This window comes from Aquarana catesbeiana, linkage group LG10, assembly GCF_042186555.1.
Source record: "Aquarana catesbeiana isolate 2022-GZ linkage group LG10, ASM4218655v1, whole genome shotgun sequence".
NCBI classification, from domain to species: Eukaryota; Metazoa; Chordata; class Amphibia; order Anura; family Ranidae; genus Aquarana; species Aquarana catesbeiana.
The window spans coordinates 237,168,363-237,184,766 of NC_133333.1; the positions used below are offsets into that span (position 1 = coordinate 237,168,363).

General features: G+C 43.6%; 1 protein-coding gene across 1 annotated transcript in view; it reads right to left on the reverse strand.

Annotated features, from left to right (window-relative positions):
- The window catches only part of PEX14 (peroxisomal biogenesis factor 14), a 272,999-nt gene that overhangs the window by 50,000 nt on the left and 206,595 nt on the right, over positions 1-16,404 (reverse strand). Inside the window, exon 4 of the mRNA XM_073603474.1 lies at positions 12,007-12,135. Coding sequence (XP_073459575.1) covers positions 12,007-12,135 — 129 coding nt within the window. The remainder of the gene's footprint in view (positions 1-12,006; positions 12,136-16,404) is intronic.

Below are 16,404 nucleotides of genomic sequence, written 5' to 3' on the forward strand. Positions count from 1 at the left end.
TAAAAATAATAATAATAATAACTCCTGATGCTGATCAGATTGGACTCCCTGGACTGGTTGAATAGCGGGTCCTCCTGCTGGACTCTATGGTTTCTCCTGCTGACTCCTTGTCACTGCCGGGCACAATAGTAACATGGGGGTTGTTGGTAGAAACCAAAACAGTCAAGGACAAGCTCCTCCCCACGCCTGGAAGTGTGAAGATCGGCCCAGGGAGCTTTCCTACAGAGAGAAGTTTCTGAAAACCGGCTGCAGGACAGGCAGGTGTAAAATGGTTGAATATGAAATCTAAAATGGGCCTTAAATTGACAGTTTGAATCCAGTTTTTTTTTTTAAAGATTGAATCAAAAATTGGAAGAAAACCAGCAATTTCGATATAAGCTTTTGGAATCCTGCCGCTGGGTTAAAATCGGAAGAATTGATCTCATCTCCTTGCAGTTCTCAGCTGAAACCACCAATTTATGTTTCATAATAGAACGAAAAGGAAAGATGGATTGTATTTTTATTTTTTTTTAAGGTGGCAAGATACAAATCACAACATAATTAAAAGGATAAGTTCACCCGATTTTAGGGTGGAACATGTAACATGTTCCCAATGCTGCAGCCGCCGCCCGCTTTTTTACCAAAAATATGTTGCAGAATATACATTGGCCTAAATTGATAAAGAACTTAGGTTTTTAATTTTTTTTTTTAATTGGATATGTTTTATAGCAGAAAGTAAAAAATATTTGTTTTTCTTTCTCAAAATTGTTGGTCTTTATTTATTAGCGCAAAAAAATAAAAAATAATAATTATTACACAGAGGTAATCAAATACCACCAAAAGAAAGCTCTATTTGTGTGTGTGTGTGGGGGGGGGGGGGACAAAAATGTTATTTGGGTAAAGTGTTGCATGACCACACAATTGTCCGTATAAATAACGCAGTGCCGTATCGCAAAAAATGGCCTGGTCAGGAAGGGGGTAAATCTTTCAGGACTGAAGTGGTTAAAAAAATTCAAATTTTATTGCAATGAAAACTCTTTTTAAAAACGATTTCAATAAAATTGTATTTTTTAATTATGTTGCGATTATGTCTTGGCACATAAAGAATCCATCTTTCCTTATCGTACTATTATCAATATTATTAGGATGTGGTGCCCCTAACAACCCTCTAGGGGCACCACTAAGTAAAGTGATACTAAAGCTTTGTTTTTTGTTTTTTTTTTCCCCATTTAAAAATAACAAACATGTTATACTACCTGCTCTGTGCAGTTGGCTTTTCACAGAGCAGCCCCGATCCTCCATTTTTCAGGTCCCTCTTCAGCCCTTCTAGCCCCTTCCTTCTGCTGAGTGCCCCCACAGCAAGCAGCTTGCTATGGGGGCACCCGAGCCGCTGCTCTGTGTGTCCATTCAGACACAGAGCCGCAGCCCAGCCCCGCCCTCTCTCTCTCCTCATTGGCTCACTGACTGACAGCAGCGGGAGTCAACGGCACTCTGCTGCAGTCTTAACCAATCAGGAGGGAGAGTCCTGGCCAGCCGAGTCTCTCGTGTCACATCACTGGATAGAGATGGGCTCAGATAAGTATTAGGGGGTGCTGAGGAGGACTTCTGCACACAGAAGGTTTTTTTTTAATCTTAATGCATAAATAAAATAAATAAAATAAAACTTTGCCGGGAGGGTGTCTATTGATGTCCTCCCATGATCATGCACCCCCCTGCGGCGCGCTCTGATCGCTGAGTCCTTTCACAGCGGCCCTTTACCATGTGATCAGCTGTGTTCAATAACAGTGGATCATGGATGTAAACACAAGCCAGTTATTGAGTTTTCTTTCATCACGTTGACAGCGTCAGGAGAGAAGAAAGCCGGTTGTGTTAAAGGGACATCGGCACTGATTATCAGTGTCATGATTATCAGTGCAGTCCCAACAGTGCTTCCCATCAGTGCTGCCAACCAGTGCTGCCAACCAGTGCTGCCAACCAGTGCCTCCCCATCAGCGTCGCCCATCAGTGCCTCCCCATCAGCGCCTCCCCATCAGCGCCAACCACCAGTGCCTCCCCATCAGCGCCAACCACCATTGCCTCTCATCAGCGCCAACCACCATTGCCTCTCATCAGCGCCAACCACCATTGCCTCTCATCAGCGCCAACCACCATTGCCTCTCATCAGCGCCAACCACCAGTGCCTCTCATCAGCGCCGCCCACCAGTGCCTCTCATCAGCGCCGCCCACCAGTGCCTCTCATCAGCGCCGCCCACCAGTGCCTCTCATCAGCGCCAACCACCAGTGCCTCTCATCAGCGCCAACCACCAGTGCCTCTCATCAGAGCCGTCCACCAGCGCCTCTCATCAGCGCCTCTCATCAGCGCCTCTCATCAGCGCCGCCCACCAGTGCCTCTCATCAGCGCCGCCCACCAGTGCCTCTCATCAGCGCCGCCCACCAGCGCCTCTCATCAGAGCCTCTCATCAGCGCCAACCACCAGTACCTCTCATCAGCGCCAACCACCAGTGCCTCTCATCAGCGCCAACCACCAGTGCCTCTCATCAGCGCCAACCACCAGTGCCTCTCATCAGCGCCAACCACCAGTGCCTCTCATCAGCGCCAACCACCAGTGCCTCTCATCAGCGCCGCCCACCAGTGCCTCTCATCAGCGCCAACCACCAGTGCCTCTCATCAGAGCCGCCCACCAGCGCCTCTCATCAGCGCCGCCCACCAGCGCCTCTCATCAGCGCCACCCACCAGTGCCTCTCATCAGCGCCGCCCACCAGTGCCTCTCATCAGAGCCGCCCACCAGTGCCTCTCATCAGAGCTGCCCACCAGTGCCTCTCATCAGCGCCGGTGGGAAGGAAGGGCCATCTATGAAAAGCTGTAACTACCAATCAGTTTGCAACCTGCGCTGGAAAAAGACAGCCTGAAATGTGATTGGTTGGAATGAGTTGTTGACAGTAGTTCTCTCCTTTTTAGACAGGAAAAAAACAGCGCTGTTGCTTTTTCACAATTTAGCAATTAAGTGAATCTAGGAAGAAATTAATATGATTTTTTTTTTTTTTTCCCCTTTGCTGTATCTAGCGGCTTGAAGTGACAAGCGCAGATGTCCCTCACAAGATCCGCCATCATGCTGACTGATGCACCAGGGAACTAATCGCATGTCAAACACAAGATATTTTATGTAATAAATTACGGGCAAAAAGTAATTTCAGCGTCATTTATCAGCATTATTATCAGTCTTGTTTATCCGGATTAATCAACATTTTAACTCCATGTACTTTACACGACGATAAAATAGAGGCGACCGTCATTCAAAAAAAAAAAAAAGTGAGGGCATTTTGCGGGGGAAAAGGGTTAATTGTTTTCTATTTATTTTAACTCGGAAAGAAAGCAAGGTTGGTAATAAATTGCAGAATTGTCAGTAAACAAGGAAAAGGGCTATTTTTTTTAAATGTCATAAAATGACTCCATAAATCTAGCCAGCCACGGCAAAAAAAAAAAAAAAAAAAAAAAGGGAAAGAAAAAAAAATTGCTAATTTTGTGACATGCCTAATACGGGTGTCGGGATTGGGTGAGGCCGTTGCCATGGTGACCGTGAAGCAGAATATTAATAACTAAGGCCTCACTCACTCACAATCTATGGGGTAATTACATTTACATTTTAATTTAGGAAAACACATCTATTATGATTTTCCCCCCTCTTCCAAACAGCAGCACTGATTTATAATTAATTAAGAGGGCCAGGATAGGATATTTGACAGGGGGTTATTGAACAACACAAGTCAGATAAGAAATAAAAAAAGAAAAAAACGCTTAGGGAAAAAGGTCACCATTTAATGTTAAGGGAAGTTTGTAGCCGATCATAAAACTGTTCGTCCCATGGGTGTATTTTTGCTTTCCATTTAAAAAGGCTTTGCTGCCATAGACTTTTCGCCCCCTAATTATATTGCAAACTTAAAATTAAAGGGTTAGTCCACCCAAAATTGGTATTTACATTTTTGGTAGATGCCGGTTGGGTGAATCGCCATCAGTTCTTAAAAACACCAAGACTTGCCATGAGGTCGGGTTCACAACGATGCGGGTTTCCCTGCATCCAATTCCCATAGCAGGAAATTGTGACTGGCTCTCTATGGAGCCGCTTCAGATATCTCCAGGGTGCTTGCAGAGCGCACTGCACAGAAACGCTCTGCGTGTTTGGCTCTGTTTCAGGGCCGAATTCAGGCAGAGATTCGGCCCTTATTCGTCCCCAAACCGGAGAATGGGGACGCATGTTTTCCTGTGCGATCCACAGCCGGTTCCAATGTGAACCAAGCCTAAATGAAAGATAAATGAGCATACAGGTAGAAGCAACGCTAGAGATGGGTGCGGCTGGTGGGAGGAGCTATGAAAAAAAAAAAAAATAATCAGGGGCCTAGCCTTTGGTGATTAACCACTTCAGCCCCGGAAGATTTGGCTGCTGAATGACCAGGCCATTTTTTGCGATTCGGCACTGCGTCGCAACTGACAATTGCGTGGTCGTGCGATGCTGCACCCAAACAAAATTAACGTCCTTTTTTCCCACAAATAGAGCTTTCTTTTGGTGGTATTTGATCACTTCTGCGGTTTTTATTTTTTGCGCTATAAACAAAAAAAAGAGTGAAAATTTTGAAAAAAAAAACACAATATTTTTTACTTTTTGCTATAATAAATATCCCCCAAAAATATATATATATATATAAAAAAAAAAAAAAAAACAAGGTAGTTACACTGCATCAGCAAGGTAAAGATTACAAAGCTGACGGCTTTCAAGATGTGCCGTTCAAGCTCTTTTGAAGAAGCACTAAGAAACGGGCAACGTTGAAGATCGTAGACGCAGTGGTCGGCCAAGGAAGCTTAACACAGCAGATGAAAGACACATCATGCTTACTTCCCTTTGCCATCGGAAGATGTCCAGCAGTGCCATCAGCACAGAACTGGCAGAAACCAGTGGTATACAGGTATACCCATCTACTGTCCTGAGAAGTCTGGCCAGAAGTGTTCTTCATGGAAGTATTGTGGCCAAAAAGCCCTACCTCTGATGTGGAAACGAGGCTAAGAGACACAACTAGGCATGAAAACATAGGCACTGGGATGCAGAAAAATGGCAGCAGGTGCTCTGGACCGACGAGTCAAAATGTGAAATATTTGGCTGTAGCACAGTGTTTCTCAAACTTTTTGTCTTGCGGCGCACCTGAAAAGATTTAACAATTTTTGTGGTGAAGAACTTATTTATTTTTACATATATATTTAATTTTACACTTAATGTGAAGGATGTGCCTGCTTTGGAGAGCAAATCAGATCGACACGAGGCTCCAAAGTCGACAAACAAGTGCGCATTTCATCGTCAATTGTAAGAAGTCTCACTCTCTTTTTCAATATGAAAAAAGAGAGAATCCACCACTAAAGACAAATAAGAAAAGGGGACAGGCGCCTCCAAGCCTAAGACTCTTAAAGGGGTTGTAAAGGTAAAAATTTTTTCACCTTAATGCATTAAGGTGAAAAAACTTTTGACAGTACCGCCGCCCCCAGCCCCCCCGTTTTACTTACCTGACGCCTCGAATCTTCGCTGCTCGTCCTCGTCATCTTCATTGCAGCTCAGCCTGGTCGCTGATTGGCTGCAGTGGATGGATTGAAAGCAGCGCAGCCATTGGCTCGCGCTGCTGTCAATCACATCCGATGACGCGACGCGCCGGGGGGCGGGGCCGAGTGATACAGCGAGCGGCTATAGCCGCCGGCTGTATCACGGGAGCGCGCCCGCAAGCACTCACCACCATGCGAGGGAGCTCGCATTAAGGTGGTAAATGCTTGCGGGGAGGAGCTGAAACAGCCGCCGAGGGACCCCAGAAGACCAGGTTCGGGGCCACTCTGTGCAGAACGAAGGTAAGTATAACATGTTTGTTATTTAAAAAAAAAAAAAAAAAATTACCTTTACAACCCCTTTAACTCAGTAGTTAGTATTTGTATCTACAGTAATAACATTAATTAAAAGATTTAACTCACATGAGGGAGGAAGTATACGGGCACATCACAGGTGCTTCCATGGTGCTGGTACAGAGGTTGATACACGGTTACAGGCCGGTACAGGGCTTGGAGAACTTGAGAAAGGAGCCTCTCTGGGCTATCACGCATGCTCTAAATACATTTCCTGCCTGCGATCCGCTTTCTATTGGGCGCTGCGTGTCATGCTGCGTTCCAACACAGACCACCTGTCCTCCCACCCTGGCCCGTGACAAAGTCGGACCGCTGTTAAACAGTGATGGCTCCCCCAAAATATCCAACGGCACACTCGCAAATCTGCCCGGGCACACAGTTTGAGAAATACTGCTGTTTTATTGGTGAAGGTTTGGAGAGCGGTACAATAATGAGTGTCTGCAGGCAACAGAGAAGCATAGTGGAGGTACCTTGCAAGTTTGGGGTTGCATTTCTGCAAATAGAGTTGGAGGAGATTTGGTCAGGATGAATGGTGTCCTCAATGCTGGGAAATACAGGCCCTTATCCATCATGCCATACCATCAGGGAGGCATGCAATTGGCCCCAAATTTATCTGCAGCAGTTCATTGAACCCAAACATACAGCCAATGTCATTAGGAACTATCTAGAGCAAGAAGCACAAATAGTCCTGGAAGTGAGGCTTTGGCCCCCACAGAGCCCCGACCTCAGCATCATGGACTCTGTCTGGGATTACATGAAGTGACAGAAGGATTTGTGGCAGCCAATGTCCACAGAAGATCTGTGGTTAGTTCTCCAAGATGTTTGGAACAACCTACCTGCCGAGTTCCTTCAAAAACTGTGTGCAAGTCTACCTAGAAGAATTGATGCTGTTTTGAAGGCAGAGGGCGGTCACACCAAATATTGACTATATTTGGATGTCTCTTCTGTTTATTTACTTTCCCTTTTGTCAATTTATAAAAAATAAACTATTAACACTTCTACTTCTGAAAGCATTCTCAGATGCTTCTCAGACAGCATTTTTTCACCACTGCCTAAAACTTTTGCACAGTAGTGTATAAATTTCAACATACCTTGATTGGTAGAAGTAAGTCTAAAGGAGTGTGCTTTCCTAGGCAGGCTGTATTTTCATGCAGACACCGCTTTAGGTAACACTTATGTTATGCTGAGCTTCCATGATTGAAAGAACTGAAATCCAATAAATACGAGGGGCGGGCCAGGGACAGTCAGGCTGGAGAGGGAAAGGACTAGATGATGCTGAACACCCTGCTGCCAGAAAATGTGGTGGAGGCTCTCCAATTTGCTGGCGCTTCTAATGCATGTTTTGAGAAGCTCACAGTGTGCAGTGAAATCGGAGTAATGCCGCGTACACACGAGCGGACTTTTCGACCGGACTGGTCTGACGGTCTATCCGACGGACTTTCGGCGGACTTCCGATGGCCTTTCCGAACAAACAGACTTGCCTACACACGATCACACCAAAGTCCGACGGATTCGTACGTGATGACGTACGACCGGACTAAAATAAGGAAGTTGATAGCTAATAGCCAATAGCCTAGCGTCGGTTTTCGCCCATCGGACTAGCATACAGACGAGCGGACTTTTCGACCGGACTCGTAACAAAAAACTGGCCACTGCCCCCACCTATAACTGGCTTTCACAGCAAGGAGCACATGGACAAAGACAAAAACAATTCCATAGCTCAACTCACCAACCAGTCTGATGACCAACCAAATTAACCTGTCTAACCGTCTGTTAAAAGCAGGGGTTTAGTTAGCACACATTTGCAAACGCATGTGGAAGCTGCAAGGCCTCGTCACAGCACCCTGTGTTGCTTGCAGTCCTAACAAATTTATAAGTGTCTCCATAGTGGAAGCACATGCATGGAACGGATAGATGTGGGGCAGGTGAGTCCGTCGGAAAGATTTGAAACATGTTTCAAATCTAAAGTCTATAAAAGATTTTTGACCGAAAAAGTCCGCTGCAGGTCCGATGAAGCCCACACACGGTCGAGTTGTCCGTCGGACCAGTCCGGTCGAAAAGTGCGCGCGGCATAAGACGACACAAGACATATGAAGGGAAGGCTAGAAATCAACTTTGAATTACCGTGAAATCAACTTATAAAAAATGTGTAAATATGTTTACCGTGATATGCTTTTGGAACAGCATGTTCCAACAGCTCAAAAAAAATGTATGTAAATTCTAGAAACGTAAAAACAGAGGGCTGGTAAGGTTTGAAGTAACCTGTAATAAATGATTGCTGAATGAGATATATTTTGTTGTAACATACCTAACCTGCCAACTTTCCAATGAAAAAAGGTCTGAGCTTTGCCTACGGTGTCCACTTTAGGATGTAACTGTACGTTGTGCCACCCTTCATTCCTCCTAGCAATGCCACTTGTCCACTTCTAGGCTACTAAATTTCACTTTTTTTTAACAAGGAATACAAGGGCTGTCTTGTAGAACAATGATTGCAGCAAAGAGAAGCTTTGAGAGTAGAGAAGAGGGAGGTCGGAAGGTAGACTTCTGTAAAGCAGAGATTTGGAAGAAGGACATCTTAACAGAAAGCTCCCTCCTGACACTTATCCTAGAGTTGGGCCAACTATTATAACCAATTGTCACCAGCCTGTATAACCGCTTCCCTTACAGGGCAGTTTTCAAAACTGTTATAGTTTAACTGACAAATACTCAGTCTCAAATTAAATTGTCTATTATTTTTTGAGAGGTATTTAAAAGCGGAAATTTACCCATAACTTGATAAAAAAAATATTGTTCTTTAGCAAGGAACATACATTCCACATTAATAATTATGCTACCAATATTAGTGGGTGCTGTAAATTGCCTCCAGCATTGTCCCTGTTTCTTTTTGACAGAGGCTGCCATTTTGCTGAAGCCCAGAGCCCCTGAAAAGCAGTAAATTATAAAGTGGAACTAAACTCATCGATGTAAACCCATTCATATAAGTCTATGCCAGACCCTCTATTAGAGCCTGGCATAGCACACTGTGTTAGTCTTTGATAAAAACAAGGCTTCTAAATACCTGTTTAGAGCTGTCTCCAGGCCGGTCACATGACCCGCTGTACAGCTCCGATACATGAATACTGCAGAAGGGACTCTCCCTCTGACGTCAGCTGGGGAGATCACATGGCGGATCAGCCCCTCCAGCATTAGCCCTGGAAACCAGCCGATAGTCCTGTGACCAGCCTGAAGATCGCGCTAAACAGGCATTTACAAGGCTCGTTTTTATAAAAGAATAATACAGTGTGCTATGTAAACAAGGCAGGTCGTCGTTCTGCAAGGGGACAAGATGGAGAACCCAGATCTCTAAGCACCCCCTAGGGCAGTGATGGCGCACCTTGGCACCCCAGATGTTTTGGAACTACATTTCCCATGATACTGGCCCTGTGTACAATGTACACTGCAAAGTGCATGAGCATCAAGGAAAATGTAGTTCCAAAACATCTGGGGTGCCAAGGTTCGCCATTACTGCCCTAGGGACACACCTAACCCTTCGATCGACCCTGATGTTAACCCTTTCCCTGTCATTAGTGCAGTGACAGTGCTTTTTTTTTTTTAGCACTGATCACTGTATTAGTGTCACTGGTTCCCCCCCCCCCCCCCGGTGCTCCAGGCCCCTTCTCTTCGCTCCCGAGCCACCCTGTCTGCGTCTATTGTCTATTGAACTCGGCCCCATCCCCAATCCCTGAAAGCAGCGGGGGCCATTGGCTATCAATCTGCCCAATGAGGAGGGAGACAACGGCGAGAGCTGCTCTCGTGCACTTTGCAGGATCGAATCGAATTTAGGTAAGAATAAGGGGGGGGGGCCTCTGGGAATCCAGCAGCAGAGAAGGTGGACATAAAAAACCTTGAGGTTTTAGAACCACTTTAAGGCCTGCTGTAGTACAGTATACCCCTGTACAGTTTTCCGGTTACCACAGAAGCACTAATAGGGTAGTCTGGGAAAGTGTTAGGTGTGACAGGCTCAAATGTCACTTAGAAGTTTAGAGCCCTGTTGCCCATACCTTTGGTATAAGATGGGCGACCCTCAGGTCTCAGCAGTCTGTAGTGGGAACATTGATGGGGGTAATAGCATTGATCTCTGCTTGCCTCTTGTAACATGTTCCCAGTTCCGGACTCTCCTCTGCAGCATATCCCCAGCCAAAATGTCCGCACTCCCTGACCCTCATTTCCTCTATTAGGTCTGCAGTTTGACAGTCCTCTCAAGCATTACATACACTGAACATTATGTGTGGCCCTTTGGTGATATCAGGGGCTGCACCTTAAGCCCCCCCCCCCCATAGCTAATACGTTGACAACCACTGGTTTAGACAGTCCTGGAAGAGCTTGCCATTACAGTATTTGGGGGTTACAATATTCTACCCTGCTCAGCTTTTTTTTTAATTTTGTATAAATGACAAAGACTGTATCACAGCCTTCAAGGTTTAAATAAATGCCTAGGTGTACAAGTGCACTTCAAGGGGAACCTGTGGGTGTGGGGAAAAACTACTAAACAATTAACAAGATCAAACAGCTGAGCAAAAGCTGTCAGCACATACTATTCATCCTCAAACTGTCGCTTCAGAGATGTCCTGAGCCCCAAAAAGTGAATATATCAATAGAAGTTTTCTGATGGTTGCTTTTTGCAAAAAAAAAAAAAAAAAAATCAAACGCACTTCCTCAGGCGACAGTGTCTGGGCCTGCTGAAAGGTCCCCCAGGTCCCTGGGCATTGCATTGTACAGTATATGTTGGTTTTCTGGGCATAAAATCTGCCACTGATAGATTTCAGTACAAAGTTTTGGCATTAAAAGCAAGTTACAGCCCAAGTTTTTGAAAGCGTAAGAACCAAAAATTGTCAGGTTTTTATATTGTTAAATCTTCATTGGAGAGACATCCCCTTCCTGTCCCAGTGACATGGAATTAGAAATTCGAAATTTCCAGGTGTCACCTGGACAAGACTACACACAGAGAAAGCAAAATGTTCTATACCAGGGATATGCAATTAGCGGATCTCCAGCTGTTGCAAAAAAGTCCCATCATGCCTCTGCCTCTGGGTGCCATGCTTGTGGCTGTCAGAGTCTTGCTATGCCTCATGGGACTTGTAGTTCTGCAACAGCTGGAGGTCCGCTAATTGCACATCCCTGTTCTATATCCTTCCCCATTATACTAAATAAATGTACTTTTTAGCCGCCTCTGTTCCCCAAAGAGAGCCATTCTATCATCTGTCAACCAGGAGAGGAAGTGAGGTTGACCCCCCCCCCCCCCTCAATGGAGGCACAGACAACATAGAAAAACATCACAGGTTTAACCACTTGACCTCCAGAAGGTTTACCCCCCACTTTCATGACCAGGTCATTTTTTGCGATACGGCACTGTGTTATTTTAACTGACAATTGCACGGCCACGCAACGCTGTACCCAAATAAGATGTAGGTCCTTCATTTCCCACAAATAGAGCTTTCTTTTTGTGGAATTTGATCACCTCTGCAGTTTTTATTTCATATATATATATATATATATATATATATATATATATATATATATATATATATATATATATAAAACGTTCTGCTATAAAACATATTGAATACATTTAAAAAAAAAAAAAAAAAATCAAATTTCTTCATAAATTTAGACCAATATTTATATTGCTACATGCCCTTATATATGTAAGTTATGCGGTCGGCAAGTGATTGAATACCCTACTTGCCACATACAAAATAAAAACTAATTTGGTTGCAGTTAGGTTGCCAGGTTTTAGCTCTTCACAAGCCTGTGACTGGACAGTGAAAGGAGAAGCGGCAGACTGATGAGCTCCTTGTTAGCACATAAGCACTACAGTTGGATTGGCTCCATCAGCTGCTCCTTCATATCTACCTGGGGTTCAGCTTTAATCATTTTATTTGGAGAAAATGAACCCAAGAAGAAAATGGGAAAATCAAATACACAAAAGGCACACGTAGAAAACTGCTTCTTGAAATTGAAATTTTCAGTCTGTTGGAAAGTGTGGACATTTTGTCCCAATGGAGCCGGCAGTTCCAGTAACTAATTAATATTTCATTAACATAAAATATGACTCACTGTATGGCTGAACTGCCAGCGGATGAGATGGCCCTGGGTGGGGCAGGCCAGGGGCACCCAAGGGTGGTGGGTCATCATGAGCAGTGCCCGACTGCTGTAGTGCCAACTCAACCTCCTCATCAGTTAATCCTGAAAGAAAAAAAAAAAACAACAGATAAAAGTCTGATCTTTCCTGCTCCTCCGACATCGCTGAGCTATGGTCTGATATTTCAATAAAAACAACATCGTCCAATTCCACTGCTGTCATGTTAAAATATAGGCCAGAAAGGAAAATAGACAAAACGTGAATTATAGCGCTCAATCTCTCAGGCTCGGAGTCTGGGCGGAGAAATTGTTTGAGGTTTGATGTTTCTCATTCAATTTGCTTAATTTCTCAGCAATTTTATTACTGCAGCTCGAGTCTGATACATTGCAAGCTCCTCATCAACAGCAAAACATGGCTCATTTTCATTTGCTCCGTCCGCCATTAACTGCTCTGTCACCGGGAAGTTGGGCTGCGGGGGGGCTTTGTGGAACTGTCCTGGTTAAAGGTTAGTGTCCTTTATTCAGCTCACGTAAAAAACCCCCACGAAACCAGAGAAAAAGAAAAGAGAATGAAAAAACTAACCAGAGCTAATTATGTAAAGAGGCAGCTCGTTAAAGTGCATCATTACTACAGAGAAGAAGAAGAAGTCTATATTTTATGACAAACGCAGAAATAAAAAGGAAATCAAAAAGCTCACAAAGTGATTATATGAACAGAGAATGGAATACCCAAAGAATGCCAAGTAGTGCTGCCGGGGGATATGCCACGGGCTGTTACATATTTGACCAAGCTTGGTGTCTATGGCAAAACTGGACAATTCTGAGAGTAAATGCTGCTAAAAATCTTACAACATCCTCCCAACTTTTCAGAACTGTTTGTAAGGTTGTTAGAAGCACCATTGAGATCACCATTAACCTACGAAAACAGTGGTAGCACAGTATTCGATATTAAGAATTGTAGCCCAAACTTTAGTAAGAAAGTCATGTACCACCATACGAGTTTCTGCAATGTTAAAGAACTGCTTGTAATAAGTGACCTAATATATCATCCAACCTACACCACCAGTGTCCAGAAAGGAAACTTCTTCAGAACGCTTACAAATGCAGACACCTATGCTATTATTTCACAACTCGTAGTTATTAAATGGCACAAGTAGTCATTTTACAAGGGAGTAGTCCATCTCAGAGTCGCTGTGAACCATCCACAAAGAACAAGAACCAGCAGTGCGTGTACATCCAACATTTGGGGAAACACCGGTCAGGATCCGACTTTATTGTGCTTCAGATGGAGAGAAATGTAAGATGTAACAATTCTTCCTGGTAGAACCCGGGATATTTATCTTGCCAACAGCTGGTCAACCATAAGTTATCAAGGCTTTCCAAGAAACGCTCCATAACAGTCTTTCAAGAGAGTTCCAATGTTGTCAAGAAATTACTATCATTTGCAGTTACAATGTAATTCTCAATGGACCTCACCTGGCCTAAGGTGTTTGTAAGGAAACATCTGTTGTGTCTGCAAGCACTTGCTTTAGTCTTTAGATTGATCAATGTTGGCGCATGTGGAAAACCCTTCAGTCAGGCTCTCAAACTGAATTAACGTTGCGATCTCAGAAAACCCCTGCTAAAATTTAATATATTTACAACTCAAGATACATTGGTGTGATGGTCAGTGGGGAAAATGCTCCTTACACTTGTGGTCATTGGGAAGAATTACCCTCTTACAGATAGATAAAAAGATCATTGGTCAGTGGGAACTTATTTGAGAAGCAGAAATGTCTCATTGCTCAAGGAAACCCTAGCAATCCCTGGAGAAACCCTACCTTAGCTCTTAAGTCCAAACTGTACACAGGGCTTCAACTGCAACTTCTGCCTCTCTAATTCAACTGTCAAATGGCAGAGCCTCCACTACCCACTTTAGTTCTGGCATCCGACATATCATTAATATGGCATTTTCAGAGTAAAGATGATATAAACTCATTCTATGGATTTTTAAAGTGAATGTGTTCCGAGGCCTAATCTTGATTCGGTCTATGAAGGCAAGTATCAATTGCTTGTTGTACACAGTACAAGTACTGTAACTTAGATTTTACTTTGTGAAAAGCAAGCAAAAACAGGTCCAAATCTGATCTAGAATAGCCACTTAACATATGTGTTATATTATATGTATTATATTAACCTAGAGGCTTCTATATGTCTGAGGCACCTTCAGACAGAAGAGAACTTTTGTATATCCTAGTTAGCTAAGGTTGATTGGGATAAGGTCTTACATGTACTGGTCCTCTGATATCTCACAGCCAAGTCTTCTTGGGGGAAGTGGACTGTTTTCCACTAAGATAGCTTGCTACTAAGATGTTTCCCTCTTCTTATATTAAAATGCCCCTTCCCCCTTCTATCTCAAAACATGCACATTTGTCCAATGCAAATTTGCACATTCGTACAATGATCTTTTCTAAGAAAGACCACTGAGTGAGTGTTTCACACATGTAGTAGAGGCTGCCATCTGAGGACTGTAGCCACCTTAAGCCCCCAATAATAAAATGTTTGGCTTATTGATAATGACAGAAAGCCAACCTCATAGGTATCCCCTCTCTCTATGGGGTCCACACTGCATTGGTTGATCAAGACTACCTTTGGAGAAGAGCGTCTGGGATCCTTAAAGTGGAAGTAAAACCTCATTGTTTTTAGCCAAGGAAGCTGCCATCTTGGCCTCGGTTTAATCTACAACTGCCATAATGTTGCACATGTGATCCGCTATGAAACCAGCCATTGGATGGTTTGACAGTTTGGATGAGAGCGCAACCAATGGGAGTGTTACATATCTGGCACATGCCGGAAATGTAATTATTTTTTGAAACTGTTAAATGGATGGGTTTACTTCGCCTTTAAGGAGATGACGTTTTTTGATATAGAGGCTGAATGTATGGGTGCCTTCACAGTGTCCTTGCCCTATACCATTTCTACGCTGGTTTGGTGGCGTTCTCTTTTGTCACCCCCTCATCAGCATTTTAGGCCTGCATGACTACTTGTGGGTTCCTTGCTGGGTGTTCTGGTCTGGTCCAGTGCTTGATGGCCTGGATGGAGTGTCTATTCTTTTAACCCAGGGGTCTTCAAACTACGGCCCTCCAGTTGTTCAGGAACTACAATTCCCATCATGCCTAGTCATGTCTGTGAATGTCAGAGTTTTACAATGCCTCATGGGACATGTAGTTCTGCAACAGCTGGAGGGCTGTAGTTTGAGGATCCCTGTTTTAACCAGTTCTGGTCATTTTTATCAATAACGTATCTTGATTATGATATCAGACCATGCCCACTGAAGATCTATATTCTCTGATAGAAACGCGTTGGCCTATCATCTGGATATTGCATGAGAAATATTTATGAACACATGACCAACAATATTTTCATAAGGTTTTTTGGAGTGAATATATTAGGGTATTTGTGGTTGCTTTTAATTATATATAAATAAAACTATACATTCTTTTAAAGATTAGTGTAATTTTGCTGCCTGAAAAGACTCAAGGGGAACTGGTAGTATGTATCGCATTCTGTTAGGGATGTGCTAGCTTTTTACTCTTTCAGGGTGTTTTTAGTTACTTTTTGTTCCCTCATTGGTATTTTCTCTTTTTGCCATCAGGCTATTTGAGGAAGACAGAAAATACAAGTTGTTGACCCATGCTAGGTACCTGGGAGCTGGCTTAGAAGAAAAACACATCTACAAGGATACCTTTTTCTTTTTAACCAAACCCCTTGTATTTGCAGAAGACCATCAAGGAACAAAACATTTGACACCAATAATAATGGCACAAAAAAACGAGCAACAGCTGCAACTGAAACAGCAGTGCGATCTGTTGACTTCAACATAATATAAGCAATATAATGAGATTGCAATGATGAGTAGTAGTCTGCAGCAACCATAAGTGGAAACCACCAGCAACCAATGCGATTTTCGTTACCTGAAGTCAGGTCTGTGGAAGACGATTGGCTGCTGTGTTGTGCTTTTTTTTGCACAGGGTTTTATCAACAAGAACCATAAGTCATCAAAATCAAAGTAATGTGGCTTCAGCGCTTAATAATTTACGTTCTTTATTTCCACGTATAACGCAACACACAACAAGGGCATCAAAGACACAAGGACCCTGTCCCACCAACACAAGGATGGTAAGAGGTTAACAAGAGACGATTGTCCGAGAGAGAAGGACGCTGAAGCGTCGGCTGTTATTATAAACTCCTTGCCGTTGTTTATCACCAGCCTGACTAATGCAGTTTTTTTTTTTTTTGTTTCGAATAATCTAATGCAAATTAGACACACGCGTCTCCCAGTTGATTGCTATCTGAGCTGAATAATCTGCGAGACACCAAGGGGACACAAGGCAA